Genomic DNA, 27,357 nt, shown 5'->3' on the forward strand with positions numbered 1-27,357 from the left:
CCCTCTTTATCCTCCCAGAGAATGGGCGTGGGATAATGCAAGGGCTTCTGGGAAGAAGTACTTCAACCAATGTACTTGCTCCTCCTAAGCATGCAAGCTCTTCCCCAGGAATTCACAAGTCAAACTCTAGTTACAGGAACTAGAAAATTGTTAAGTACCAACTTAGCACTTAGTAAAACCTAATATCTTATTATCTCATTAGCACTTAGTAAGAACCTAACATAGCTCTTTTTGTATTAGCAAGAAACTGGAATTTTCGTGGATGCCCATCAGTTGGAGAATGACTGAATAAGTTATGATATATGAATGTTATAGAATATTATTTTTTTAATAAGAGATTGTCAGCAGGATGATTTCAGAAAGACTTGGAGAGATTTCCATGAACTGGTGCTAAGTGAAATGAGCAGAACCAAGAGAACACTGGACATGGCAATGGGATCATTGTACATGATCAACGTGATGGATTTAGATCTTTTCAACAATGAATTGATTCAAGGTGACATCAATAGACTTTAATATCAAGTGCCATTCACATCCAGAGAGATAATTGTAAAGATTAAATTGTAAAGCATAGGATTTTCATCTTTTCTTATTGTTGCTTGTTAGCTTTTTTTTCTTATGTTTTTTGATGTTTTTTCCTTGTGCAGAATGATGATATGAAAATGTATGACCTATATCAGATTGCTTGCTGTCTTGTGGAGAGGGAAGAAAAATTCCAAATTTTAAAAAGTTTGGGACATAGGTTTTGCAAAGGTGAATGTTCAAAACTATCTTTGCATATATTTGAAAAAATAAAATACTATAAAAAGTCCTTCATAAATTTGCTTTACTTCCCTCCCAGCAATCTACAATTTAGCCAAAATAATTTTCTATTTTTTTCTTACACTTGATTGTCCATCTTCTATCTATGAACTTTTGTCACACAAAGTTTAAACACATAATCTCTTCACCTCCAATTCTTTAAATTCCTTATTACCTACGAAATTCTGCTCAAATATCATCTTCGATGTGAAATATTGCCTGCTAATAATCTTCCCCAACATCCGTAATGTAACTTGAATTTAATTTTTACTTTGTTATGAATATTATGTCTTACTTTCAAGAAGAGGCTTAAGCTCATTAAAGAAAAGCACTGCTTCATATCATCTTTGTATCCTCAGCACCTTGGATAGTTCCTGGTCCATAAAAGGCACTTAATAAATGTTTATTGATTAACTGGTTAGAACCCCAAGCTTCCAAACATAAATCACTTTGCTCATCAGCTCTCACAGAAGGAAAATGAACTTGGGGTTGTTATTAAGCTAGACCTTCTGAACTCATCTTGTTCTGATCAGTCAGACACATTGTAGCTTGACACTGGCATTGTGATGTTATTTTGGTCCTCTTAGAGTATTAAGGACAACAATAATCAGGACAACAAAGGCCTAAGGTGAGAAAAGCACCTTCTAGGCAGAGAAGACAGTCTGCCAAAAGCTTTCAAGGATGGAAACAAAATTTTGTGTATTAGAAGCAAAGAAAAGATAGTTTGAGTGAATCAACAGATCTTGGGATGGTGACAGACATAATGAATGGACTGGAAAAAAAAGAAATTAGATTCAGATAGTGAAAGGTTTTTTTAACAATTTTTAAAAAGATCTTGTGTCTTATTCTAGGCGTTATAGGGAATAAAGGAAGCTCCTTAACAATAATGATATGATAGAGATATCATTATAGAAGCTATGCAGGGAATAGCCTGGAGTCAGGGAGGCCAGGTAGTAAGTTATTAGAGTAATCTGGAAGGATGAAAGTGCCTGAATTAGGGAGGACAGTGCTCATGAGAGTGAAAAGAGATGTATGAAAGTCATTCTATAAAGAATCAATTAGACCTGGCAAGTGATTGGATGTAATCCAATAGGAATCAGGAAAGGACAGAGATAATTTGAAAACTTCTGGTGGCGTTCACAGATCCTTTGATGCTAATTACCCCCCTAATATTTCTGCTTCCACTTTAATCATTTAGGCAGTGTAGAAAGAATATAAATTTCTGCTGTTAAAATATTAATGGGTTCACCTACTCACCTGTCTGACAGAGGCCATTATTTCATCATTTTCTTTTAATGTTACTCACCAAAAAGTGAGTTCCAAAAAAGTCATTATGCTAGGGAGATCTTATAAGAAAATAAGTGGTTTCCTGGGTCGAGGCTTTCATTTAGAAATATAATTATCCCAACTTAAGTTGATTATCTTCAAAGTTTCAGACATTAACTCTTTTGGAGGAACTTTGGTGTTCAGTTTGGTACCTTCCCTTTTCATTGCCTGCAAGAATTATACACCATAAGAAGCTTATCCCACAGTCAGTGAAACTCATTCTTCTTGGGTGACCTTTATCAGATATTAATGACTACTGTCAAGAGTGCTGGAGCAAAGTTGGAATATGCTGAAACCAAATTGTATGCGAAACCATGCTCTTTTGGAAAACTTGATTTACTCAACTGCATCATTTCAGGAAGTACTTTCTTCATCATCTTTCTTTAACTGGATGCAACGTGAAACCAGTGTTAGCAGTTGGGGAATAAGAATTAGGTTGCTATTCCTGTAAATCTCAAAGAGGTAGGGTGGTATAGTTGGCTCAACTTGGAGGGAGGAAGACTTGGATTCAAATTTTACTTCTCATGACCTGGAGCAAGCCATCTAGCTTTTTTCAGTCTTGATTTACTTATCCATAAAAGTGAAGAATTTTAATCTAATGCCCTCAAATTTTTCTCCCAGCTCTAAATCTATTATCATCTGACCTCATTTATGGAGGTTTCCATAAGTTCAACATTGAGAAGAGGTCAGAAAAATTGAAAATCTTGCCTTGGAGGAAGTCAATTCACATAGACTGGGATGTCTAAATTGATATGTTAAAACATAAATGAAAATCAAATGTTGACTTTAGTTTACATTAGAACTTCTTTTTTTTTATTATAGCTTTTTATTTACAAGACATATTCATGGATAATTTTTCAGCATTGACAACTGCAAAACCTTTTGTTCCAACTTTCCCCTTTCTTCCCCCCACCCCTTCCTCCAGATTTACCAATACTACATTAGAACTTCTATGAAAGTCCTTTGGGATTTCATGATGGTCTATAGGTGACTCTCAGTATTTAAATTTATGTCAATGGAGAAGCTCTAGACTAGTGAGGCCACAGAATATTCAGGATGGTTCCCAGAATGACACTGTGAAGCTGTCTTCTGAAGACTAGATTAACTAATGTACTAGTGCTCCTCACTAGGAGGTAATGTAGCCTTTGTTGACCATAATAATTCTCAAAGATAGACAACTAAGATCTCATGGGATTTTAAAAGATCATTAAAAGCAGTTCTCACACTGTGAAGATTACTGATACTTGAAACAAGTATTGAATTAGTAATGAGCAGGTTCCTCCTTATTCATTCATTTGATCTGTAAACCTGGTCTCATAATCTGAGAAAACAAAGCTCAGGACATCAAATCAATGATAGGTTTTTCTCTGACTCTTACTTTGATGTTTGATCTGTGATCTCATAGTTTGGGGCAATTTTTCCAAGGATGCAATCATTCTATGAGTGCTTATCCATTCTGAGCTTTTTCTAGGTTATCCCAGAAACCTTCCACAAGGGTTCCATTCAGTATACTGAAACCTTCTTCTATGGTAGCAGATCTTCATCGGGGATCCATGAACTTTCTTAACTGGTTTTAATGCAATTAGTTTCTTTGCAATCTTATAACATTTTTTCTAATCCATTTCAGCACATTATTTCAAAAAGAGTCCAAAGATTTCATCAGATTGTGTGCCATAAAAGTTGGTCCATTTCTCCTTCTCTCTCTCTCTCTGTGTGTGTGTGTGTGTGTGTGTGTGTGTGTGTGTTTCTCTCTGTCTTTCTCTCTCTGTCTCTCTCTCTCGCTCTCGCTCTCTCGCTCTCTCTCGCTCTCGCTCTCTCGCTCTCTCTCTCACACAAACACACACACACACACACACACACACACACACACACACACACACACATTCTCTTCTAGGTTTGTTGTCATGGCCTGGTGAGCACTAGAACACACAGGCTGATCTTCAGTTTTCCTTTATTCTTGCCATGCAACTGACCCATTTCCTTTTCTTCTGATGATCTCCTTGACACCATCTCTCTTGTGCATGTCTTGGTCAGTAATGGATTACAGCTTGTGTGTCCATGTGCTTTCACATTTCTTCCAGATGACCTTTAACTTCACTGTAAAGATCTCAGTATTCCATGACTTTGAACCATTTAGCAGCATGAACTAACCTCACAAAAGACCCAAGCTACCATTACCTCTTTCCTGATCATTTGCATGGAGGCTATAACTTGAGATTTTCCTATTCTAAGTTATATTTCCCTCATTAATGGCTTTCTATTTAAAATTCATAAGCCATATATTATATGGCTAACTATATGGTGTTATGCTAATATGGTGCACTTGGCAATAATAATGATAACTGGCATTTATATAGCACTGTGAATCTTGCAAATCCCTTTATATACAATACCTCATTTGAGTATCAAACCAATCCTCTAATGTGGATGACTATCCCCATTTCTTACATGAGGAAACTGAAGTTAACAAAGTAATGGAATTTATTGCACGTCTTACAACAAATTTCAGAAGTGAGAAAAAATCAAGTGATATGATGTTAGCTACTTGAAGGAATTTTTGTCTTTGTATCCCCGGAGCTTTGGCCAATGCTTGGTACATTATAGGGACTTAACAAAATGCTTGTTCAACTAGGTGGTAAAGTGTGGAAAACATTGAGAATGGAATCAGGAAAAACTGTATTTAAATATTGCCTTAGATATGTACTAGCTGCATGACCCTGGGCAGATCACTTACCATCTCTCTGCCTCAGTTTCCTCATTCATAAAATGAGAATAATAATTGTGTTTACCTCCCAGGGTTGTTAATGAAGGGGGAAAAATGCTTTTTGCAAACCTTAACACATTAAGAAAATGCTGTGATTAACTTAAAATTTTAAAGCCTGTTCTTGAGATTAAAAAGCTGTTTTAATGAATAAAAATTCTCTTTTAAAATGGCATAATTAAGTAGTGGTAGTGCCAAGACCATGGAGTTATGAAATAGGAGGCCTAACTCCTGGGTTGAATTCTGGGAATTATGGTTTCAAGTTTATTTCTCATTTTCTTCAGGTATAAAATGAGAAAGCTGGACTATCCAGGAGGGCATAGCCTCACAGATTTGGAAGTAAACAAATATTAATGATCTTCTAGGTCAAACACCTCATTTTATCATTAAGTAAACTGAAACAGTGTTTGCCCCAGCTTAGGGAAGTTGTGAGCAGCAAATTAGAAACCAGGTGCCTCACTGTAGAGACATGATTCATTCCACCATATTATAATGATCATTCAGACTTCCCTAGCTCTAGTCCCATGTTGGTCTAGAAACTATTCCTTTACCTACGGTACCCCCAACATACTTTAAAATCAAAGTTACATTAAAAACACTATAGATCCACATGCCAAAACAAAGCACAGCTGGCCATTTGTAAATCTTGCTTGCAATGAGATTCAAAACCTCCATCTCAGAGCTCTCACCTAAGGAGGCATATGTGCATATTTAAAACAGAACTACTTATAATTCATAGGAGAAAGTAAGCCTTCCATTTTTAATTGTGCATGACTCTAGTGTGTATGACTAGTAGGCGTATGAATTTTTATTTGTAAATTTATGTTCTCTGATGGCAAAATGAAAAGGCACTGTGAAAATTATGAAGAAAAGAGTTGATGTTTCTGTATAAAAATGACTCATAATAGATCCTCATGTTTGTTTACAAGGTGCCTTCAGTTCAGGAGACTTGTGCTAAATAAAGTCACTGGCCTGATTTTAATTGAGAAAAAAATAAATCCAAAGAGGTAAAAGCAACAAATCTGAGGTCATCAAGAAGTGGATAATTAAGAAGACATGAACACTAAAAAGTCATTGGATATTGAACACCTGGATTTAAATTTAAGTTGTGGGAAAGTGACTTGTTTCTGTCTCAATATCCTCCTCTGGAAAATGAAAGGTTTAGTCTAGATGACTTCTGTTCTACTTTTGAACCTAAGATCTAGGATATTGTCTTTTCTCAACTCTGAAACTCTGTTTTCCCTCTTGTATGATGGGAATATTGGATTTGATGACCTCCATGTTCTCTTTTATCTCTGTTTATAATATATGGCATTGGGTAAAAACTATATTATCTCTGGCCCTCAGTTTCCTCATCTGCAAAGTGAAAGGATTGGGCCAGTTGACCTCAAAATCCCCTTCCTTTTGGAAATGTTTGATGCATGATGTGAGCCAAGTCACTTTTCCTCCCTGGTCTTCTCTTCTGAGAGTTAAGCTGGGTGGTCTCTAAATTCCCCTGTCAAGTCTGGTATTCTGAAAGGTTGAGTTACTTAAAGAGAATCAGCCTAAAACAACCAAAAAAATTCAACTTAATAAGCCACTAACCTTAGCTGTTTGAGTAAACTAACATATGTGTTCATGATTTGATTGAATATATTCTCTGGGACTTCATCTGGACCATAATGTAGGATTTCAGGGAAGCCATCTGGAATCATTAGAAGTACAAAGATTGCAAACAATTTCTGAACAAGTGGAGAAATGGCTTCATGCTTGCTAATTAGAATGTCAGGAAAGTCTTAATAGCTAAAATCGGAATTTACGTGCATTTTATTTATCATTTCACACATTGTTATTTTTATAAAAGAATAATGAGAGTATTCTGTGCCCTTTGGGGGGACAAGTTACTGACAAATAATATGAGCTGATGTTTTGTCCCCAACATCTGATAGGGCTCTCCACATAGTTGTTGCTTCCAAATAAAATTCAGTGACCAAGCAGTGCAGGATATCTGTTGCCACTTAGCATGAAATTCCCCAGGGAAAGGCTTTGGTTTTAGGACCTCCAGAGAATCAACTTCTAATCCAGGGGTTCTCAAACTACAGCCCGCAGGCCAGATGTGGCCCACTGAGGACATTTATGCAGCCCACCGGGTTATGGTAAATGGGCTGAGGGGCAGAGACAGAGTGTGAGTTTTTGTTTTTACTATAATCCGGCCCTCCCACAGTCTGAGGGACAGTGAAGTGGCCCCCTATTTAAAAAGTTTGAGGACCACTGTATCACATCTCAAAATCCAAGACAGCTATTTAAACCATGCTAAGCCTATGTCCTTTCTCTCTAAAAATGTTAATTATAGTATCCTAGATTTGGAGTTAGATGGGATCTTTGAGACTTTTATTCAAACCCCAATTTAAAATACGAATTTCATTATCATTAGAACTCCATGGACCAGTGCTGCCCACAATCTACCTTGTAAGTTTAGGGAGATGAATTGTCCACGGTTTCACATCTCATCAGGTGTCAAAATTAAGGCTTAAATCTTTTCTTCCTCAGTTCAGGCCCCAAAACATTAATTCTACAACGCCATGGAAATTCCACTCTCAGTATTACTTTGAACAAATTACTTATAGAAGGAAGCTGGTCTAAAGCTAATACACATGGAAGCTACCTTAAAAAGAAAAAGAAAATTGTCTATGTACCTACAATTTTAAAATTAATAATTTTTATTTAAAAATTTTCCCTTCTAGCCTTTCCCTTCTCTACCTATAGAGTAAGTGAGAAAAATAAAGCCCATTGCAAATATGGAGAGAGTCTGTTAAAACATGTTCCTGTGTTGGCCATATCCCTCTCCACTGAGTATCCAAGGGATCCAGGGCAACCAAGAGGGTACATTTAGTCCATGTGAGGAATAGTTGAAAGCATTGGAGAAGTTCACCCCAGAGAAGACGAGAGAGACAGGATCACTATCTCCATATATTTGGATGATTTTCAAAAGAAAGAAGAAATAGACTATTCTACGTGGGCCCAGAAAATAGGTCTAGAAACAACAGGCACAAGTTACAAAGAGACAGATTTTGTATAATTGTAAGGATAATTTTTTTATTGCTTTATGCTAAGAAAAATTTGAATAAGGTTGCTTGTGGGTCAAGTGGATAGTGAGCCATCTTTTCATGAAAGTCTTCAAAAAAATTGTTTCATGACCAAATTGGGAGGATTTTGTAGGGTGATATTCAATCAGTATTTTGGGATCAATTAGTCTCGGGGGAACTTTCAGGTCTGAGATTATCACACACACACACACACACACACACACACACACACACACACGTCACCACCATGTATATTCCACAGAAATAAATGAATGAAGAATTACCTGTATGGATCTTTTGTTTCAATAATCAACATAATTCAGAGTCAATCAGAATCAGTCCAAAGAGACAGTGCAATAATTAAATCAACTGAAAACTCACTTATTTAATCACCATGTAGATAATCAAGAAAATATACACATTAATCTGCAACAATAAAAAGAGTTTCTTTCTCCTTGCCAACAAAATCACAGGTCCAATCTAAAAATAAATAGGTATTTAATTAAGTCAGTACATGGATAGGTGTACAATCAGATTAAGAAAGACTTCAAGAGACAGAAAATGTTAAAGGTGTTGGAGTAGAAATCATAAGAACTGTTTTGGGGTCCAACTCCATCATTTAACAACTATATCACTTGAGGTAACAACTCCTCTCAGGCAGGGTTTTTTCATCCACATAATGAGAATTGGGGTAGGAAGAAGAATGAGGCTGTTGAGATATGTAGTTTATATATTGTAAAGCACTAAAAGAAAGAAATGAATGTCAATGAATCATTAAAAGATACTCAGAGTGGTTCAGTAGGGGACACACAAGCAGGGAAATGAGCTATAGTATTAACTATATATACTTAAATATATACTTAATGTATACTTAAAAACAAAACAAAACTATTCCATGATAGACTTTCATGGTATCTTATGCAACTCTTTTTTTCCTGTTCTTTTAGGGAATTTTCATGTTTGTTGATGTCTCTCAAATTCATAACAAAGAAAACTAATAAAACAATGTTTAAAACTATTATCTAGAACTCAGCTTCTTAAACTGAAAGTTGTGACTTCTAATTGAATGGGCGTGTCATGAAATTATGATTTATTATCATCAGTGAATGTTTGATCTCTATGCCTATTTTATATACTTATATATCTGGGATCACATAAAAAAATTCTCAAGTGAATAGGGAAGTGGAATAAGTTTAAGAATCCCTGACATAGAAAATGTAAAGGTAATATGGCTATTATTCAATGGGCATGATCATATAACCATTTATATTAGCATTATAAGGATCTCAGAGGTACTCTGATTCAAACTTATCATGTTACAGAGATATAAACTGAGGCCCAGAGCCTGAACTGAAGACAATCCTTTGGCAATAAGCCCAGTTCACTGCACAGTCCAGAGACATTTTAGCTTGTTGAATTGAATCACATGCCTAACTTCACACAGGTATATAAGTGAGAGTTTCCAGATTCAAATCCAGTGCTTCTGGCCATTAAAGGAAATTTATCATTTATCCAAAACATAGATACTAATTTTCTTCATATTCATTTTTCTCTTCTGCTTTTCTTCTTAGGCAACTGATAAAGACACTGGTAATTATAGCGCCATGGCATACAGACTTATCATACCTCCAATTAAAGAGGGAAAGGAAGGATTTGTTGTGGAAGCATATACAGGTCTAATAAAAACTGCCATGCTGTTCAAAAACATGAGAAGGTCCTACTTCAAGTTCCAGGTCGTTGCAACGGATGATTATGGAAAGGGGTTAAGTGGCAAAGCCAATGTCCTGGTAAGTGGAAAGGATTTTGGAAAAAAAGTTTTGGGAGAGAAGGGAGTGAATGTGACAATGAAGGTAAGAAGGATATATCATGGAAAATATTGGGAATTTCTCAGTTCCAATAAGAGATCAAGGATATCTCAAAAAAATGTATATATCCTAAAAGTGATTCTGCCTTCCATCATGAGCTCCATTAATAAGGTACTGTAGAACTTGAAAAGCTGGGCTTGGAACCATTTTGATAATATGATCTAGTTTGTTTTCTTTTAATATGATTTGTTTTTTTGGAGAATTTTTCTCCATTTTTCATCTTTAAAATTTAATTTGCTAGTGAGAGAAAATGAAAATGGATATCTCCATAGTTCGGCAGCAGAAATTAAAACAATGGGAATCACTCCTAATCTCCATCAAGCCAACGGACATCATATTACTGATGTCAGAGTTCCTTCCAAGGATTGAGATCCACCACCTACTCAGAGTTCCTAGTCAAAATGTGGCAGACCTTCCTTGTTTTCTCTAGGTGACTTGAAGAAGTGACTATTATTGTTTTATTATTTATTATTATTTATTTATTATTTTATTTTATTATTATATTATATAAATAAATTATTATTTATTATAGGCATATTATAATTATGAGTAAATCAAGGTTCAAGGTAAAAAATTAGGCGAATAGAATATGTTAGGAACAGTAGGAAGCTCAGTTTGGCTCAAAAATAGAAAATATGAAGAGAGTAATAAATGATAAGCCTGGAAAGATTGTATGACATAGACTGTGAAGTATTTAAAAACTCAGAGTGGAAATTAAATTATCCAGAATATTGATGCAGAGCATTCCTGTTCCATGAGACAAAGAAAATGCTATAAATATAAATATAAATAAATATAAAATATTACTTAAAAGAAATATTGTAATAGAATTTTTGTATCAATTGGCATGCCTAGTCACTTAACTCAAAACAAGTCTGATTTAGTTTATGCATTTGTAAAAATGGAAGTCATAATGGCACCTACCTTCAATTGTTGAAGACAAAATTTGATATTTATAAAGCACTTTGAAGACATAAACCACTGCATAAATGCTATTATTTTTCCTATTTGTTTCCTTTTATATTAATACATGTTTATGGAATAAAATGAGCATTTCCATAACATAATATTAAAACACTGCATAAATGCTAGTTATTATTATAATTTTTGCTTTAATAAATGAGGAAAGTTGATTAGTTGTTTCAATCATGATCAGGTATTCCATAAATTACTCTCCTTAGCTTCTCTGAGAATTGATTTTCTTAAGTATCAAACAGTGATAATAAAGTAATGATATACCTACTTCAAAGGGTTATTTTGAGAATGAACTTGAAAATTGTGTGGAAATAACTTTACAAACTTTATGTGCTGTTTGTTGTTATATATGTAAAGATCCTCAATCTACCTTGTTTCATGGGAAATTGGTAAAGGATGAATGAATGAATCAAAAGCAAATAGAGGGGCAGGTAGGTGGTGCAGTGGATGGAGCACCAGCCCTGAAATCAGAAGGAACTGAGTTCAAATCTGGTCTCACACACTTAATACTTCCTAGATGTGTGACACTGGACAAGTCACTTAACCCCAATTGCCTCAGCCAAAAAAAAAATGGAGAAGAAATATCAGCATTACAATTATGTATATAAATACCCTTAGCTCTACATACACATTGCTTAAATAGAATGATTATTTTTGGGACACTAGACAAGGTCATAATGACTTGAAAAGTAGGAATCGTGACATAAATTTAGGATCTTCATGAATTTGTTATAATATTGTTATTGCTATTCTTGTTAGAAAAGTTCCACAAGGTCACAATTCTTTGCTAAATTCAACAAAAATAACCTCAGCATTTATGAATGAAATAAGTTAAAGGTGCGAAATCCAAGCAAAATTAAATACTGATATTAGGATTAGATAGGAAATAGGCCACAAAATAGATATGAAGTTTCTATGCTGTATTTTCATACCAAGAAAATGTTGCAGGAGAATAAAATTATATCCTCAAACTCTGGAAAATTGATTGGCAAAGAATCTTAAACTCAATTTTAAGGAATTGTAATGTGATTCACAGGGCTCAGTCATGCCGACAACATCAATTACAGCAGTTTCTGATTGAATCAGTTGCCTCAACCATGACCAGCTATTCCAATCATTAAGAATCCCAGGTCAGAGCAGTGATTTGGAAATTGAAACTTTGATCAGTGATCAACCTACAGAAAGTTAATTTTAGCAAGTGTGCGGGCATATTCTCCAAGCCTTTAGTGTAGCAGATCAATCAATACATGCTGATACACATGTTCTGTATATGTTTGACTCGGAGCTATAATGCAAATGCCTTCTGAAAACAAAATGCCAAGTAAATCTTGGAAATTTGATCACACCAAAATGGACAGCATCAGTTTAAAGTCCCTCATTTATTTTCTCATTTGCTTTTATATATATATATATATATATATATATATATATATATATATATATAATATATATATATATATATTATATATATATATATATATATATATATATATATATATATATAAAAGCACACACATATTTGTATATGTTATATAATTTATATATTTTATACATAAATGTGTATATTTATATATTTTAATAATATATATTTAATATATATTAAATATTTTATATTTAATTATATATATTTATAGGTTTATATATATTTATGATGAATTCAACTATTGCAAGGAAATAGACTGATTTTTTTTTTCAATAGGGAGCTGTAAACAATAAGATAATTCCATGTAGGAGACTCTCATACAAAAAAGACATGATAAAATGACTGTAACAGTTGGGAAAGAGAGATAGGTTACATTTTATTGTAACTACTGACATTTCTCATTCTCATTCTAGACTATACATAACTTCCCATATGATGGAAAAGAAAAGAAAATAACATTTCACACAGTCATTAAAACCATTTACACAAATGATCATTATCTGTTAATTCAGTGTCTTGGTTGTGAGAGCTTAATATTAGAGGAAAACTATCGTAGGAGGCAGAGAACTTGATTTTGAACTCCAGCTCAGTGACTAACTGCTCCCTGTGTGGGTCCAGGCGGTCATTTTGCTTTTCTGGGTCTATTTTCTCTTCTCTAAAATGAGGGGGTTGACAATAAGTTCCTTTCTTGAACTAAACTGCTAAGCATTTCACCTCTACTGAGGAAAGCACAACTCCATTGGGCTGGCCATGTGGTTCAAATTCCAAATGGAAGCTTGCCAAAGAGATTATTTTATGGAGAATTCACACATGGCAAGTGCTCACAAGGTGCTCAGAAATGGCAATAGAAGGACACTCTCAAAGTCTCTCTTAAGAACTTTAGAATCAATCGCATGACATGGGAGACAATGACACAGGACCACCCAGCATGGCACACTCTCATCAGAAAAGATGCTGTACTGTATGAGCAAAGCAGAATTTATCTCAGAAGAAATGCAAGATAAAGAGTCTACCCCAAATAGGGTTTTCTCCCACTCTTTCCCCCTCGTGTCTTTTGGTTTGCGGTCACCCAGAAACAAGCTCTGACCTTGTTCTTTTCTTTTCTTTTCTTTTCTTTTCTTTTCTTTTCTTTTCTTTTCTTTTCTTTTCTTTTCTTTTCTTTTCTTTTCTTTTCTTTTCTTTTCTTTTCTTTAGAACATCAAGAGAATCAATTTATTAATTTTATAATTATACATTTTTTGACAGTATATATGCATGAGTAATTTTTTTATAACATTATCCCTTGTATTCATTTTTCCAGATTTTCCCCTCCCTCCCTCTACTCCCTCCCCTAGATGACATGACCTTGTTCATTTCAAGTCTTTGAAAGATAGGAAAGTCAGTCATTACAATTAAAAACAAATATTTGAATAAATAAGTCTTTAAAATGCTCATATTTCTGGCCATTGCCACTTAGCAGAGAGTGACTCACCCCATGGTTTTACGTGAAGCCTTCTAATCCAGGCACTATGAGAACTATATGCTTATCATAGGGACTATTTGTATCCCATGGTGGCAGAGTCTTCTGAGTTCATATTGGTCTGATCAGCCACAGTTGGACATACTGGAACTCGACTCTAATATACTGATGTCATTTTGGTCCTCTTCTAGAACAAAGAACAATAACCCCAACCCAAAGTGAGGGGGTTGGATAGATGACCTGAAACATCCCTTCCAGTTTAAGGTCCTAGGGGTTTCTATTTGCTTTGTGAGATCTTCAGGGTCTTCAAACTTGGTCCAATTATTGTTTGTTCAGCCAAAATGAAAATGAGAGCTTTTTTTCTCAGTGTCAGTTTTCTTTTGTGGAGGTCATCCTTTTAAAAAATGACAAGACTGACAAATTGGAAGAATGAGGAAGAAGGTGGACCTGTTTGTCACCAAAAACACTACTCCTGATGAATTCACATATCATTTGCTGACAAGTCAGCAAGAAATGTTTTCCTCCATCAACATTTTATCCATGATATAAAAATAATACAAAAAGTGATTAAGGCAACATCACTTGATAAGGAACGGCAATTGGTAGGGTGTAAATTACTGTGGTTAATAATATGAGCCCTCTGAGAGCATCCTATTTTAATTTATTGAAGCAGCTAACCAGTTATTCCATTGAGTGATTTCTGTACTACCAAATGTATGCAATCAACATATAATTTATTTTTTTAATTTACAATTTTAAGAAGTAATATAGACAAATATACAAAAAATGAAGTTATATATACATATATATACATATGTGTATATATGTGTATATATATATATATATATATATATATATATATATATAGAGAGAGAGAGAGAGAGAGAAAGAGAGAGAGAGAGAGAGAGAGAAATGTTAACTTGTAGGGATATGATACTTCTACCCAACTAGGGGTAGGGGGAGAGAAAAAGGAGTTTATGTGATGGATGATGCCTGAATTTTTTTGAAAGAAATAAGACATTCTAAAAGGGAGAAATGAAGATACCTTATGCACTAAAAGTGTGAAAAAAGTTAAAAAATGTAAAAATACAACAAAATAGGTCCCTCCTACACTTGTACAGCAAAATTTCAAAGAACTGAAAGAATAATCCCTTATTTTTTGTTTAAACATTTCTGTGTACTGATGAGATTTCTATCAAGTTTCTATCTATCTATTGTTAGTGGATGGATTAGCATTCACATTTTCTGAGATCAAGTCCAATCTGGTGCTAATTATGACATGTAACCTCAGATGGCAAAATGAAAAAAAGCATTTAACTTGAAATCCGTAAGGTCTGAATTTAAATCTACTCTTAGACACTTACTAGCTGTGTTATCCAGGCCAGTTCCTTAAACTTTGCTTGCCTCAGTGTCCACATCCAAAAGACATGACTAGTGATCATAGCTATCTTCTAGGACTGAGAATAAAATCAGATGACATTCATAAAGTGCATCGCCAAACTTAAGACACAATAAAAATGCCAGCTGTTAGCATTATTAAGGTTGTTTTCAATTGTCATGTACTTTTCCCCTCCCCAAAATGAAAGAAATGCATTTCCTTTCTCCAGTGCCTAAAACAGGACTCAGCACATAATAGTTAGGAAATATGTTTGTTGGTTGATGAATACACAACTGTACCGATTGCTCAGTTGATTTTTCCTTAACTTAAAATGAGAAGCTATCATAGCTAGATATGTTGGAGAGGCAAGAACACAGCCTGGAATTTTGTACTATACCAATGTACACATGGAAAGGCTCCTTTAACTCTTGTATTGATGCTTTTCAGGTGTCTGTGGTCAATCAGCTGGACATGCAAGTCATCGTCTCCAATGTGCCTCCAACGCTTGTGGAGCAGAACATCGAGGAACTGACAGAGTAAGCCATTTATGTTCATTTCTTTTCATTCTTGAAGTTGTCAAGTTGGAAATTAAAAATATGTATAAGTATACATATATTTACCTGTGTGCATATAGGTATGCATATGGTATTGTACATACATCATAAAGGCTATAATATACATTCATAAATACTCATATGTGTATTTTTTAAAAGTGAGGCGCCATACATAGGTCACCCTGCCACACTCAAAAGTAATTATCTTTGTTAGGAAAGAGAACTTCATGATTTAATTTATCAAAACTAGGTGTGAACAGGATTTACACACTTGCTTGAATCAATCAAAGGTGATGAGTGTGTGAGACTTAACTATATGTCAGGAATTGGTTTAAAAAGGAGGAGCTCTCTCAGACCAGTTAGAGAATCCAAGGTTTTACGGCAAAGAAAAGAATGAGATCATACAGTGTTGGTTTGGAAAGTCTCAGTAGTCCGGGGTCTACCTGCAGAGTTATGGTGGGGAAGGTTGAGGGAAGCAAGGCTATTAGTTCTATGGGCATCTTGGAGTAGACCACTCTGCCTGATATCCATGCACCAAGGAAATCCTGAGAATCATTTATTTTCCCCCAAATCTTGTACCAATGTAGAGAACAGTCGAACTATCACCAGGATCCTCTTAGTTTCAGTTTGATTTTAGTTCTACATGAAATACTTATCAGTCATTAATTAAAGAAAATAAGGTACTTTGCCCTAATACAGCAAAGGTATGGACCAAGGGCCACAATCCACTATACCTTTACCTTAAGTAGGAGCTGGTTCTCTTGCCTCCTCATGAGAATGTATATGGGCATCAGGAGATGTTTTTTATGGTGTTATTATCCAGTCATTTCAGTCACATCCCACTCTTTGTGACCCAATTTGGGGTTTCTTGGCAAATAGATCGGAGTGGCTTGCCATTTGCTTCTCCAGATCATTTTCCACATGAAAAACTGAATCTAATGGTGTTAAGTGTCTTGCCCAGGAAAGGAGTTACCAACTAGGAACTGCCTGAAGCTAAATTTGAACTCAAGAAGATGAGTCTATCTTACTCTTGAGTCCAGTGTTCTATCCATTATGGCATCACATAGTTACCCATAGTGCCTTGTCACAATACTGGTTTAGTTCTGTATCCCTATACTCTATTTAGTTAGCCAAGTATTTCAAATAACTTGAATTTTAAAAATCACCCAGAGGGCAGTAGATAACTATAAATGTAAAGTTGGGAAGGGAGTTCAACCTCTTAGTAAATGTTAGTATATACATTTTCCTAACTAGAGGCTCTAAGTAATTATTATAACTTTTTTTATCTAAAATAGGCTCCTTAAAGCAAGTAGAGGGAACCATGTGTACTTTACAGGCTATAATATCGCCCCTAAAATTAAAATGAGCTAATTATTAAAATGAGGTATGACTTTTTTTTTTTTTCCTGGTAGAAGAAGCTAGATAATAGAATGGATAGAGTACTGCAGTTGGAGTTAAGAAATCGAGTTAAAATCCTACCTTAGTCACCCATCAGCTCTGTAACCCTATACAAATCATTTAATTTCTCTCCATCTCAATTTCTGCATCTTTTAAAAAAATAGAAATGATAATAGTATTTACAAATAATATTTGTAAAATATTTTACATGATTTCTGGCCTATAGCAAGTATTTTAAGTTTTCTACATGATTCAATATAATTTTTCCAACTTTATACTAGACCAGGAAGTTGCAGGAGACTGGAGAAGCCTGAATGGCTTGAGACAACTATGCACGTGATTGTACACACATTGCTTTGGATCTTGATGTTTAATCATTTTTCTTCTAGTTTATGTCAGGCTGACAGTTGTTACTTCCAGCTGATGTCAACATGGTGGCCTCTTCATTCCTTATTCTGATCATTCAACTAAGTAGTCAATCAATGGACATCTATTAAATGCATCCAGAATGATAGGCACTCTGCCAGGTCCTGGACATTCAAAGAACAATTGAAAATGCCCTTTGTCCTCAGGAAGCTTACATTTCAAATGAGAAGACAATATCACAGACATAAAAGAATACAAATGATGCACACAAAAACAATATAAAATAGCCTTAGCGGGTTTCCAGTGTGGGTATAAGGAAGTAAACAAACAAACTTTCTAATATGCTGTAGAACTATTCAGACTAGGAAATCTGACCATTGAATTTTAGAGTTGTATATGAAACATAGGATTAAAGTTCATAAAAGTATGATGTCTTGTAACATGCACTCCTGGCAGTTACTATTACCAGTCTTTCCAAGGCCCAACAGAGTACCTTTGACCACTGACCTTTGCAGTGTCAACTCTACCCAGCTTGCCTCCTCTTGAGGTCTTCAAAGGTCTCTGGCCATGATTTATTGGATCTATAGTTTAATAACTGGTAGTACACTCAAGAACAGCCACATGTAATCTTAAAAGCCTTTATTATACCTACTCACATAATGCCCTGACTTGATACCCTGACTTGTTAACTTCTTACTTCTCATAGTTCCATCAGCTTGGCTCAGCTACCCCAGGATAGGAAGCCAGGTAAAAGAGAGCAACTGCTGTCTGCAGTGGGTTTATAAAGGGCCTGTGAGGTCACAACCACAGCCAACCAGTGAGAGAGCCGTCACCCATTATGAAGCTATCTCAATGTGGCCAGGATCCCACCCACAGGGCAGTCCTATATCCACAGAGAATACTTCTGGGCCACTCAAATCTCCTGTTGCACTGTGCCCGCTCATTTAAAGGGCCCTTACAATGTCTTAGTTCCAGTTTGATTTTAGATCTAAATGCAATACTGATAAGTCATTGATTGAAGAAAATAAGTTACTTTCCCCTAACACAATGGTATGGATCAAAGGCTACAGTCTGATGTACCTTCAAATTCAGTAGGAGTTGCTTCCCTTGCCTTCTCATGACAGTGTGGTCATCAGGTAATCAGGAGATGATCACCAGTTTTTGCTAGCCATAAAAAGTTATTAGAATCCCAAGAAGAAAACCTAAAGGCACTGAGAGGGAGAATCAGTTAAATAAATTGAAGAATTCCTTGGCCTATATGGAACCCATTCTCCTGCTATCAGGTATATGATTTATCCCCCTGTCTCTTTGTGACTACATTCTTCCACTAATGGAAATGTCTTACAATGTCATGACACTGGCAGAAATAATTAGGCCAAGCTATGGGAAACCTCTGAATATCACCCGACTCCATGGTGATGACATCTTTTCTTCCATGTCTAGAAAATGCATTCCATGTAAGTGGGCATGTTATTTTGCAAAGCTATTTTTGTTGCTTTTCCCCCTGATGCTGTCGGGTCACTTGAATCATTAAGTTGCTCAGCAATAGAACATCTGTCATTGTTATACTTGGAAAATGTCACCTGGCAATGTTAGGAAACAACGTGAGAGAATTCAATTAAAATATAAGAAAACCCTTCAAGTTAAAAGTGAAAATGTCTTTAAGAAAAGGAAAATCCTCTCCTCTTGGGACCTGCTAACTTAATCGGTGCTGGAGTTTGAACTGAAAGGTGTAAAACATGGCTCTGTGACACAATAAGAGATCTGGAATGAAGTCAGGTTGATTGGATAAATGACTAAGTAATAATGTCCAGTCAATTCTGAGATCAAAACCAACAGACAGTTCTTAATTTATTCAGTTCCCCCTGGGGAAGAAGGAAATTGTGCTCCCAAGGTCAACAATAGTATTGACCTCATCTTATCATTAGAGATAACCTTGAGTAAGTTACACACAAAAGAACAAAACCATGTGACAAGAAAGATATGAATTAACCTCATCTCTGAGAGATCTCTTGTCCTGCAGCAGCAGAGGAAAGGGAATCCTTCAGCAGAATTCAAGGCTGTGCAATGACCTAAGTGCTTTTAAAGAAGTCATCCCTCTACTCCTGCACAAAACCATACTCAAGTTAATGCTAAAATATACTTCTGACATTTGGGGAGAAGAATAGAAGAAATCAACAGGTTAAATTCCCCGCTATCAAAATTCCTTGAGAGAACCAGCTAGATATAATCCAGAAGAGAATATCTATCCAACTGAATTCTGAAGGCTATTTCTGCAATTTGAGGGATGCAACTTCTCTATGCACAAGCTGAGAGAGAAAATTCGTAATTTAGAACATTAGAGTGGGATTTCATGCTTAAGAAAATTATTTCATTATAAGCTTTATTTTAACTAGCTTTAAAAAATAAATTGGATAGTGTTTATTTAATTTCACCCATTTTAATCTTCCTTAAAATTGCTTTTGCTATTTAGCAAGTAGTTTTTGTTATTACATATTATATATATATAAATATAGACATATATATTATTGTGTGGATGTCTGTATGTCCATATAAACATAAATACCTGTACATTTATTTAATTATTCATGTGTAAACATGCATGCATACATGTCTATCCATATATGCCTGTATATATGTTTGTATCTAATTGCATATCCTCCCTTGGAGCATTATACAAATATGTATGTATAGAAAGCTCTCATATGATAGAATCCCAGTGTGACACACATTTATTATGCTGATATGGATTAATTCAGATCAAACCCCATCTTGGGACTACAAACAAAAAGTTCACAAAATGATATATGAATTCAGTTACCCCATGGTTGACTAGAGACAAAATTGTATTAACAAGAATTCTTTAGCTTTATAGGCGAAATATTGAGAATTCAAGGACACCAAATGTTAGATTCATTTGGAAATACATTCACCTTTACCCAGAAAGACATTTTTAATCAAAGAATTTTGTTCATTGATCCCAAGATGAAGTTGAATCTAATATAAAAGGCCATTTCAACTAGAATACTTTGTATTCTGCTTATTTATATTAGAATCATAGACTGGTGATAATTTGGTGACAAAAATTTCTAACATCTACCCACTAACAGAACCACCACCCTGATTCAAGCCATGGATATCTTCTGCCTAGCCTATTGCGATAGCCTCCTAATTTATCTCCTTGCCTTAATCCTCTGTGATACACGCCAACCCACAGTTGACAAAATAATTTCCCTAAGGTATAGGCCTGACTCCAGTACTTTGCTACACGAAATATTTAATATCTCCCTTTTGTCTCTAAGATAACAAAGAAATTTCTCAGATTGCTATTTAAATGTTTTCATAATCCAACTAAAATCTCATGATCTGGGCTCATTTCACATGAATATCTCTTCTCACTATCTCCCAAATTCAAAGTTCCATCTCCTACTTTGATTCTTTAACAAGACTGGTCCTCATACCCACAATGTTTTCATTCCTCAGATACAAATCTTAATGATCCTTGGATTTCTTCAGGGCTCAATGAAAAAACTCCTCTGGAAATCTTCCTGATTCTCCTCACCATCAGTATGCCCTTTCTCTTCCAATTAATTTATATTTACATATCTTTTAGGGATCCAAATGGAATGCAAGTTTCTTCAGAGCAAAAATCTTGTTTTTTGGCTTTTGTTTTATGTTTGACTTTTTTTTAACTTTTATATTTAGTAAATAATTACTGGAGGTCAAATGGAATTACTACAGAACTCTTGCATATCATCATTCAGCTCTCAAGGTCATATAATACGTTTTCATGTAAGAGTCTACATTGACTAGACTATAACCCACTCAATCAGGGAAGTCTAGTATGACCTAATATCTTAGAGAAAATGAATTTGGCTTAGAGGGGAGAGGTAGGTGATCAGATTGGAACCAAAAGGGAGCTGTCAAACTGATAAAGTAGATTGTAAGAGGAAAAAAGATTTCTGATCCAATCTGAAAGGCTGCATTAATAAATAGCTACTAAGGAGAAAGATACTTACTAGGGAACTGAGAATGGTGGGAGAAAGTGATTTCTGAATACTCACTACAGATCTCAAAAATAGACTGCTTAGTTTTTCAAAGAAGCAAATTCACCCCAAAAAATGAAAAGGGAAGAAAAAGGAAGAAAAGAAAAGAGAAAAGCAATCTGCATTTAAACTAGATAAATAGGTAAATAGATAAATATTCACATACACAGAGGCATCTTTTCCAAAAGTAGTAATGACTATCAAAAATGGATCAGCAAAAGGGCAGCTAGTTGTTTCAGGGGATAGAGCACCAGCCCTGAAGTCAGGAGGACCTGAGTTCAAATCTGGCCTCAGACACTTAACATGTCCTAGCTGTGTGACCCTGGGCAAGTCACTTAACCCCAATTGCCTCAGCAAAAAAAAAAAAAAAAAAAAGGATCAGCTATTCTACTATGGAAACACTGTATGACAAGACAAAATATGGTAAAGAATTTAGGTCTTCCTTTTTATATAAATACTTTTCCAACCCACAAAATTAAATGAAATAGCTTCATGTTGATTGACCTTCACAGAAGCCATTGTTACCGATTTATCCAATAGAATTATTCTGTTTCCTTAAAGTACCCCCACTTTGTTCCTGTATAATTAATGGGGAACAAAAAAAAAGAACATTAAACAAAACATTGTTTAAAAAATATTCGCTTAAAAATATGTCATTCTGATATTAGATTTGGAAACAACTTTGGGAAGAAAACTCAAACCCATGTATTCATCATAGGTGTAAATAAGACGAGGTGATTGGTTCCTTGAAAGGAGAAATTGAGATAAAAGAAACATCAATTCTTCCATCGAATTTAATCTTTTTCACCAATGTAAACTATTGACCCCTTCTCTTTATTCTACTAAATTCAGAATTACAGAATCTGAAAGTTTTAGAATCTTAGATATGAAAGATCATTTAGTCCAACATGGCTATGAATTGAAATTCCATTTTAAAAGTGGATTTCTAATTCCCAGAAGGGCATTAGAAACATTTCTCAGAAGCATCCTGAAGCATCCCATTACACTGGGACAAGAGGTCTGTTCTTGGGAAGTTTGTCTGGCATCGAACTGAACTTCTCTTTCTACTCTCTATGTTATTGCCCCATGAGCTGCAGAGTATCATAACGGATATGATTCCAATACAAGGAAATGAGGATTACAATCCTCCCGTAGTACTTACTGGCTATATGGCTCTAAACAAGTCATTTAAACACTCAGTCTCAGTTTCCTAATATATAAATTGAAGGAGTTATGCTTGATGATCTCAGAGGCCCTCTCCAACTCAAAACCTATGGCTTTATCATCTTCTGAGGCCATTTAGAAGTCCAATCCCTCCTCACTAGAATCACCTTTTCACCCTTGAAAACAGCTATCATAGCTTCCCTACGGCTTCTCTCCTCCTGACTACACATCCCAGCTTCCTTCAATCAATCTTCTAGTGAACTAAACTCTAATAACTTCATTTATTTAGCTGGCCTTAGTAAAAATCCAGTTAAAACATATGCAGCAAACAATCCCTTTTGGAATAAATTAAAACCACTTATTTCTTCAAACTTTCTTTCAATTGTGAAATCTCTATTAGTTCCTAGCTCCTAAACTTTAATTACTGAAAATTTTGCTGACCACATACCATTTAGAAATAAGTGTACTTAATGCAAAGACATATAGGGATTATCAAGACAGAAAAATGAGCAGCCTCATTTCTCTCAACTAATGGAGCATGGCCTCCCCCGTGGCACATCTTATTAATGATATCCTTTGCTATAATAAGTCTGTAATCAGTGTAACATAAATTAAAAGTCAACTGTAAACATTAAGCATTAGCCACACATAAAATAATAATAATAATATGTAATGCTTTTTATTGCCCCAAAATGTACTTCAATTAGTGATGGGAGGAACAGAAAAATTGGGGCCCTTTTTTCTTGATAATCTTAGTAATTTTTGGGGTGCTCATTTTGAGAGAGTTCAACTGCTATTTTAGGGAAATTTTCTATCATTATTTAGCATCATCCTCTATTTTGGAGGAGATTTAGTTTTCTTCAAAGAACAAATGAAGTGAATTTGTGTCCTGATCAGTCCCACTGAGTATTCTCAGGATTTGTTTTCCTGTCTATATGTGACCACAGACAGTAAAAGTTCATTCCTTGAGGAGAGGACTTATTTGAGGTTTTTGTTTCTAATTTCTGAATCCATAGTGTCCAACAAAATACATTACATTATAGTAGGTTACTAATAAGTATTTCTGGAATTGAAATGAATTAAATTGAATTGGGAATTGGGAAATGGCTTTGATCTGTTGAGGTCTAAGATATGAGGATATTAGGGAATAAGCCTGAATTGTCCCCCAATGAATTAAAGTAATTAGAGAGTTTCCACATATATTTCAATGTTTAATCAATACTTTTTCATGAATCTACAGGATGTAATTTCTTTAAGAATAAGAACATTTTATTTTCTTTTTAAATTGTATACCCAGTGCCTGAGATAGTAGTTGGTACATACTATTTAAGAGATGCTTCTTGATTTATTGATTATTATGGGTTCATGGATGAGCCTTATCTTTTGTATTTCCCCAATTGAAAGGCAAATCAATTCACTGATTTCTTACCTAGGGGAGTTTTGGAAGCTCTTGGGAAATCTATTGGGATGCTTTTTTCTAGATCTGCATTTATTGGGCAGACAGTAGAGTTCACCTGTTTGTTGAAAAGGCAGGTGATCCATGACTTTCACTCCCTGTGCTTTATTTTTGAAGGTTAAAATGCTCAATGCAATATGAATTTTCAGGCACTCATGCAAGGGATGACATCTCACAAACAAATGAATAATTTCCTCATCCTAGAGGCTGTAAGTGCTGTGTTGAGTATCAGTGAGAAAAAAAAAAAAAAATGATAGGGTGACCTTGGATACTGTTGTTCTTATATTTCAGGTATTTCTGGTCTCATGACTGTGGAGACTGAATCTACCAATGCAGATAATAATAGATGTACCCCTTATTAATAATGATAATTAATAAGTATTTGCATATATTATTTCACTTGATCCTCACAAAAAGCATATGGGGTGGATATTATTATCAAAATTTTCCTAATGATCAGTATAAAATTTTAAAACATTAAAAGAAGGGGTAGCTAGGTGGCACAATGGATAGAGCACCAGCCCTGAATTCAGGAGGACCCGAGTTCAAATATGGTCTTGGATACTTAACTCTTCCTAGCTGTGTGACCCTGGGCAAGTCACTTAACCCCAGCCTCAGGGGAAAATAAAATAAAATAAAATAAAACATTAAAAGACTTTCCCAGACTAACACAGGAACAGACTGAAGCAAAATTTGAACTCAATTCTTCCTGACTTGAAATTGATCCCTCTACAGCACCTAACTCCTCCTAAGTAGATGATCTGCATGAGTTGGTATGTCTTAAAACTGTGTGTTTTGATGACCACACAATATCAGATGATGAGACTTCCTGGTCATCAAGCTAGACCTTCAGCAAACAGGAAAATATTTTGTATGGAGTACAGACATAAATATTCACTGAGTTAATTTAAATTGAATTAGAGGAACATTGCACATTGCCAAGATTTTTCTTGAAGACTGCTCATGATGCTAAGAGCCTGCCAGAATTTGTGCCCCTGGAACAGATGCCCCAAGCTTCTCGAATTGCCTCCACACCACAATTCAGAATGTAATTATGCTGGAGAATGCAAATTTAAAGGGCACTAATGACACTTGAATTTTCTTAGCAACATTTCACTAGAAAAAAACAGAGTTTAGACCTAATTAACAAAAATAATTAGTCGGGATAGTGAGCTATCAAATCAGATCTGTTTCCTCCATCTTTTCAGTCGTCTTCTAACTGAATTTCTTAGGCTAGCCTTACTATTTTCTTCAGGACACTTCAGGCTGCTGGCCCTGTAAGTGGTTTGTGTTCCTTGTCATCAGGAGCCAAAAATTTCAAGTTACTTTTCTGATCCAATTTTTGCATTGCTGCTATGAACAAGCTCTAGCCAGACCCCCTCCTAGAAACACCACTTACAATTATACCACGAGGCAGCAAATATTGTGGGTAATGTTAGACTTGGCAAATCTAGTTCAAATTTTGCCTCAGCCATTTATTTACTGTGTTTGTGGCTTAAGTCTCTGGGCTTCCATATTAAATGAAAAAGTTGGAGTCAATCAGAGTAAAGGCCTCTTCCAAGACAGCTATGTATAGAGTGCTGGTTTTGGAATCGAGGAAACTCATCTTCCATACTTCAAATCTGACCTTAGACACTTTCTAGTTGTGTGAGCCTGGCCAAGTCATTTCACCATGTTTGCCTCAATTTCCTCATCTGTATAACAAATCAGAAAAGGAAATGGCAAAGTACTTCAGCACCTTTGCCAAGAAAACCCCACAAGGGATCTCAAAGAATTAGAAATGACTGAAAAACAAATAACAATAAAAGGCCCTTTCAGCTCTACATTTATTCTATGAACTCTAGATACTAAAGGGAAATAAAAAATATGAATATTGCCCTATTGTTATCTATGATCAAGATCAGACTTCTCTCTGACATTACCAAATAAAATAATTTCATTAGAAAGTACAATCCTTTAACTAAGACTTTAGTGATATCATATAATTCAACAGAGAAATATCAGGTTACTACCCTTGAGCAGTTTCTGAGGTTGCAAAGAATCATTGCTTACTTCTTTTGTAGCTCTGGTAAGCTCCCAGACTCAAGAAATAAGATTCTGAATGAGGTGCTTCTAATGCCCATGCTCTTGTCAGCCAAATAAATCACAAAATTAAAGAATCTCCAATTGGAAAGACCTCTCAGGCTGCTCAGATAACTCATAACTGCCTGGGAATCGCCATTCCATCTCGATAAAGTGGTCATCTGCTCTAAATTTGAAGAACTCCAGTGATAAATCCCTAAAAAGCTGATCAAAATGGCTGATATGAACAAACCCTAACATATTTGGAATTATTTGTATACCATGAACTAGTCAATCAACAAGCACTTATTAAACATATATCATGTTCCAGACAACATGCTAAATGTTTTTTTTTCCTCCAAAGTTTTTTTTTTTTTTTAATTTTTATAATTATAACATTTTCTTTGACAGTACATATGTATAGGTAGTTTTTTTTTTTTTTTTTATACAACATTATCCCTCGCACTCCCTTCTGTTCCAAAATTTTCCCCTCCTTCCCTCCACCCCCTCCCCTAGATGGCAGGCTTTCCCATACATATATCGTATATCTTAGGTACAATATATATGTGCAGAACCAAATTTTGTTGTTGTTGTTGCAAAGGAAGGATTGTATTCGCAAGGTAAAAATAATCTGGGAAGAGAAACAAAACAAAACAAAACAAAACAAAACAAAACAAAAACCAACAACATGCTAAATGTTAAGATATAATTAATATATAAAGAATGACCCATGTAATAAGTTTATGTGCAGAGATTCCCCTTACCAGTACCTAGATTCTAACAAAAATGGATTCTTGTGGCAAAAAATAGCAAAGGCTAGCTGAATACAGAACAATATTTAAGAGAGGGGATTGTAAAAAATGGAAAAATGGGACATTCTTGATGATCATGGAAAATCTCTGATGAATTTGAAAGAAGATTGTCTAGAAAAGCTTGACATATTATTTGGTATATTGGTAGGGAACAAAATTAAGGTATTATAGTATGAAAAAAATAGGAGAGGAGAAATTTTCAAGAAAGGTGAGTGTCAGATACTTCACAGAGTTTTAAGTGATTGGGAGAAAATCAATGGATGGGAGGTGAAGGCCATTTACCCCCTTTAGAAGTTCCAGTTCAGTGGTAAGAGCTAAAGAGCTCCAGGAATTATGAAATGAAGGATAGGGGGAAAAGTGGGAGGGTAGGTTAGTGAGAAAAATGAGTGACTCTTTCTATCAAAAGGATGGTGCTAGAGGGAAATGACATGAGATAGGTAGATTGAA

The 27,357-nt window shown here is 35.1% G+C and overlaps 1 protein-coding gene across 1 annotated transcript in view; it reads left to right on the forward strand.

Annotated features, from left to right (window-relative positions):
• The window catches only part of PCDH15 (protocadherin related 15), a 2,229,510-nt gene that overhangs the window by 2,138,867 nt on the left and 63,286 nt on the right, over window positions 1–27,357 (forward strand). Inside the window, exons 31-32 of the mRNA XM_074297067.1 lie at window positions 9,525–9,740; window positions 15,501–15,589. Coding sequence (XP_074153168.1) covers window positions 9,525–9,740; window positions 15,501–15,589 — 305 coding nt within the window. The remainder of the gene's footprint in view (window positions 1–9,524; window positions 9,741–15,500; window positions 15,590–27,357) is intronic.

The sequence above is a fragment of the Sminthopsis crassicaudata genome, chromosome 2 (genome assembly GCF_048593235.1).
Source record: "Sminthopsis crassicaudata isolate SCR6 chromosome 2, ASM4859323v1, whole genome shotgun sequence".
Lineage (NCBI taxonomy): Eukaryota > Metazoa > Chordata > Mammalia > Dasyuromorphia > Dasyuridae > Sminthopsis > Sminthopsis crassicaudata.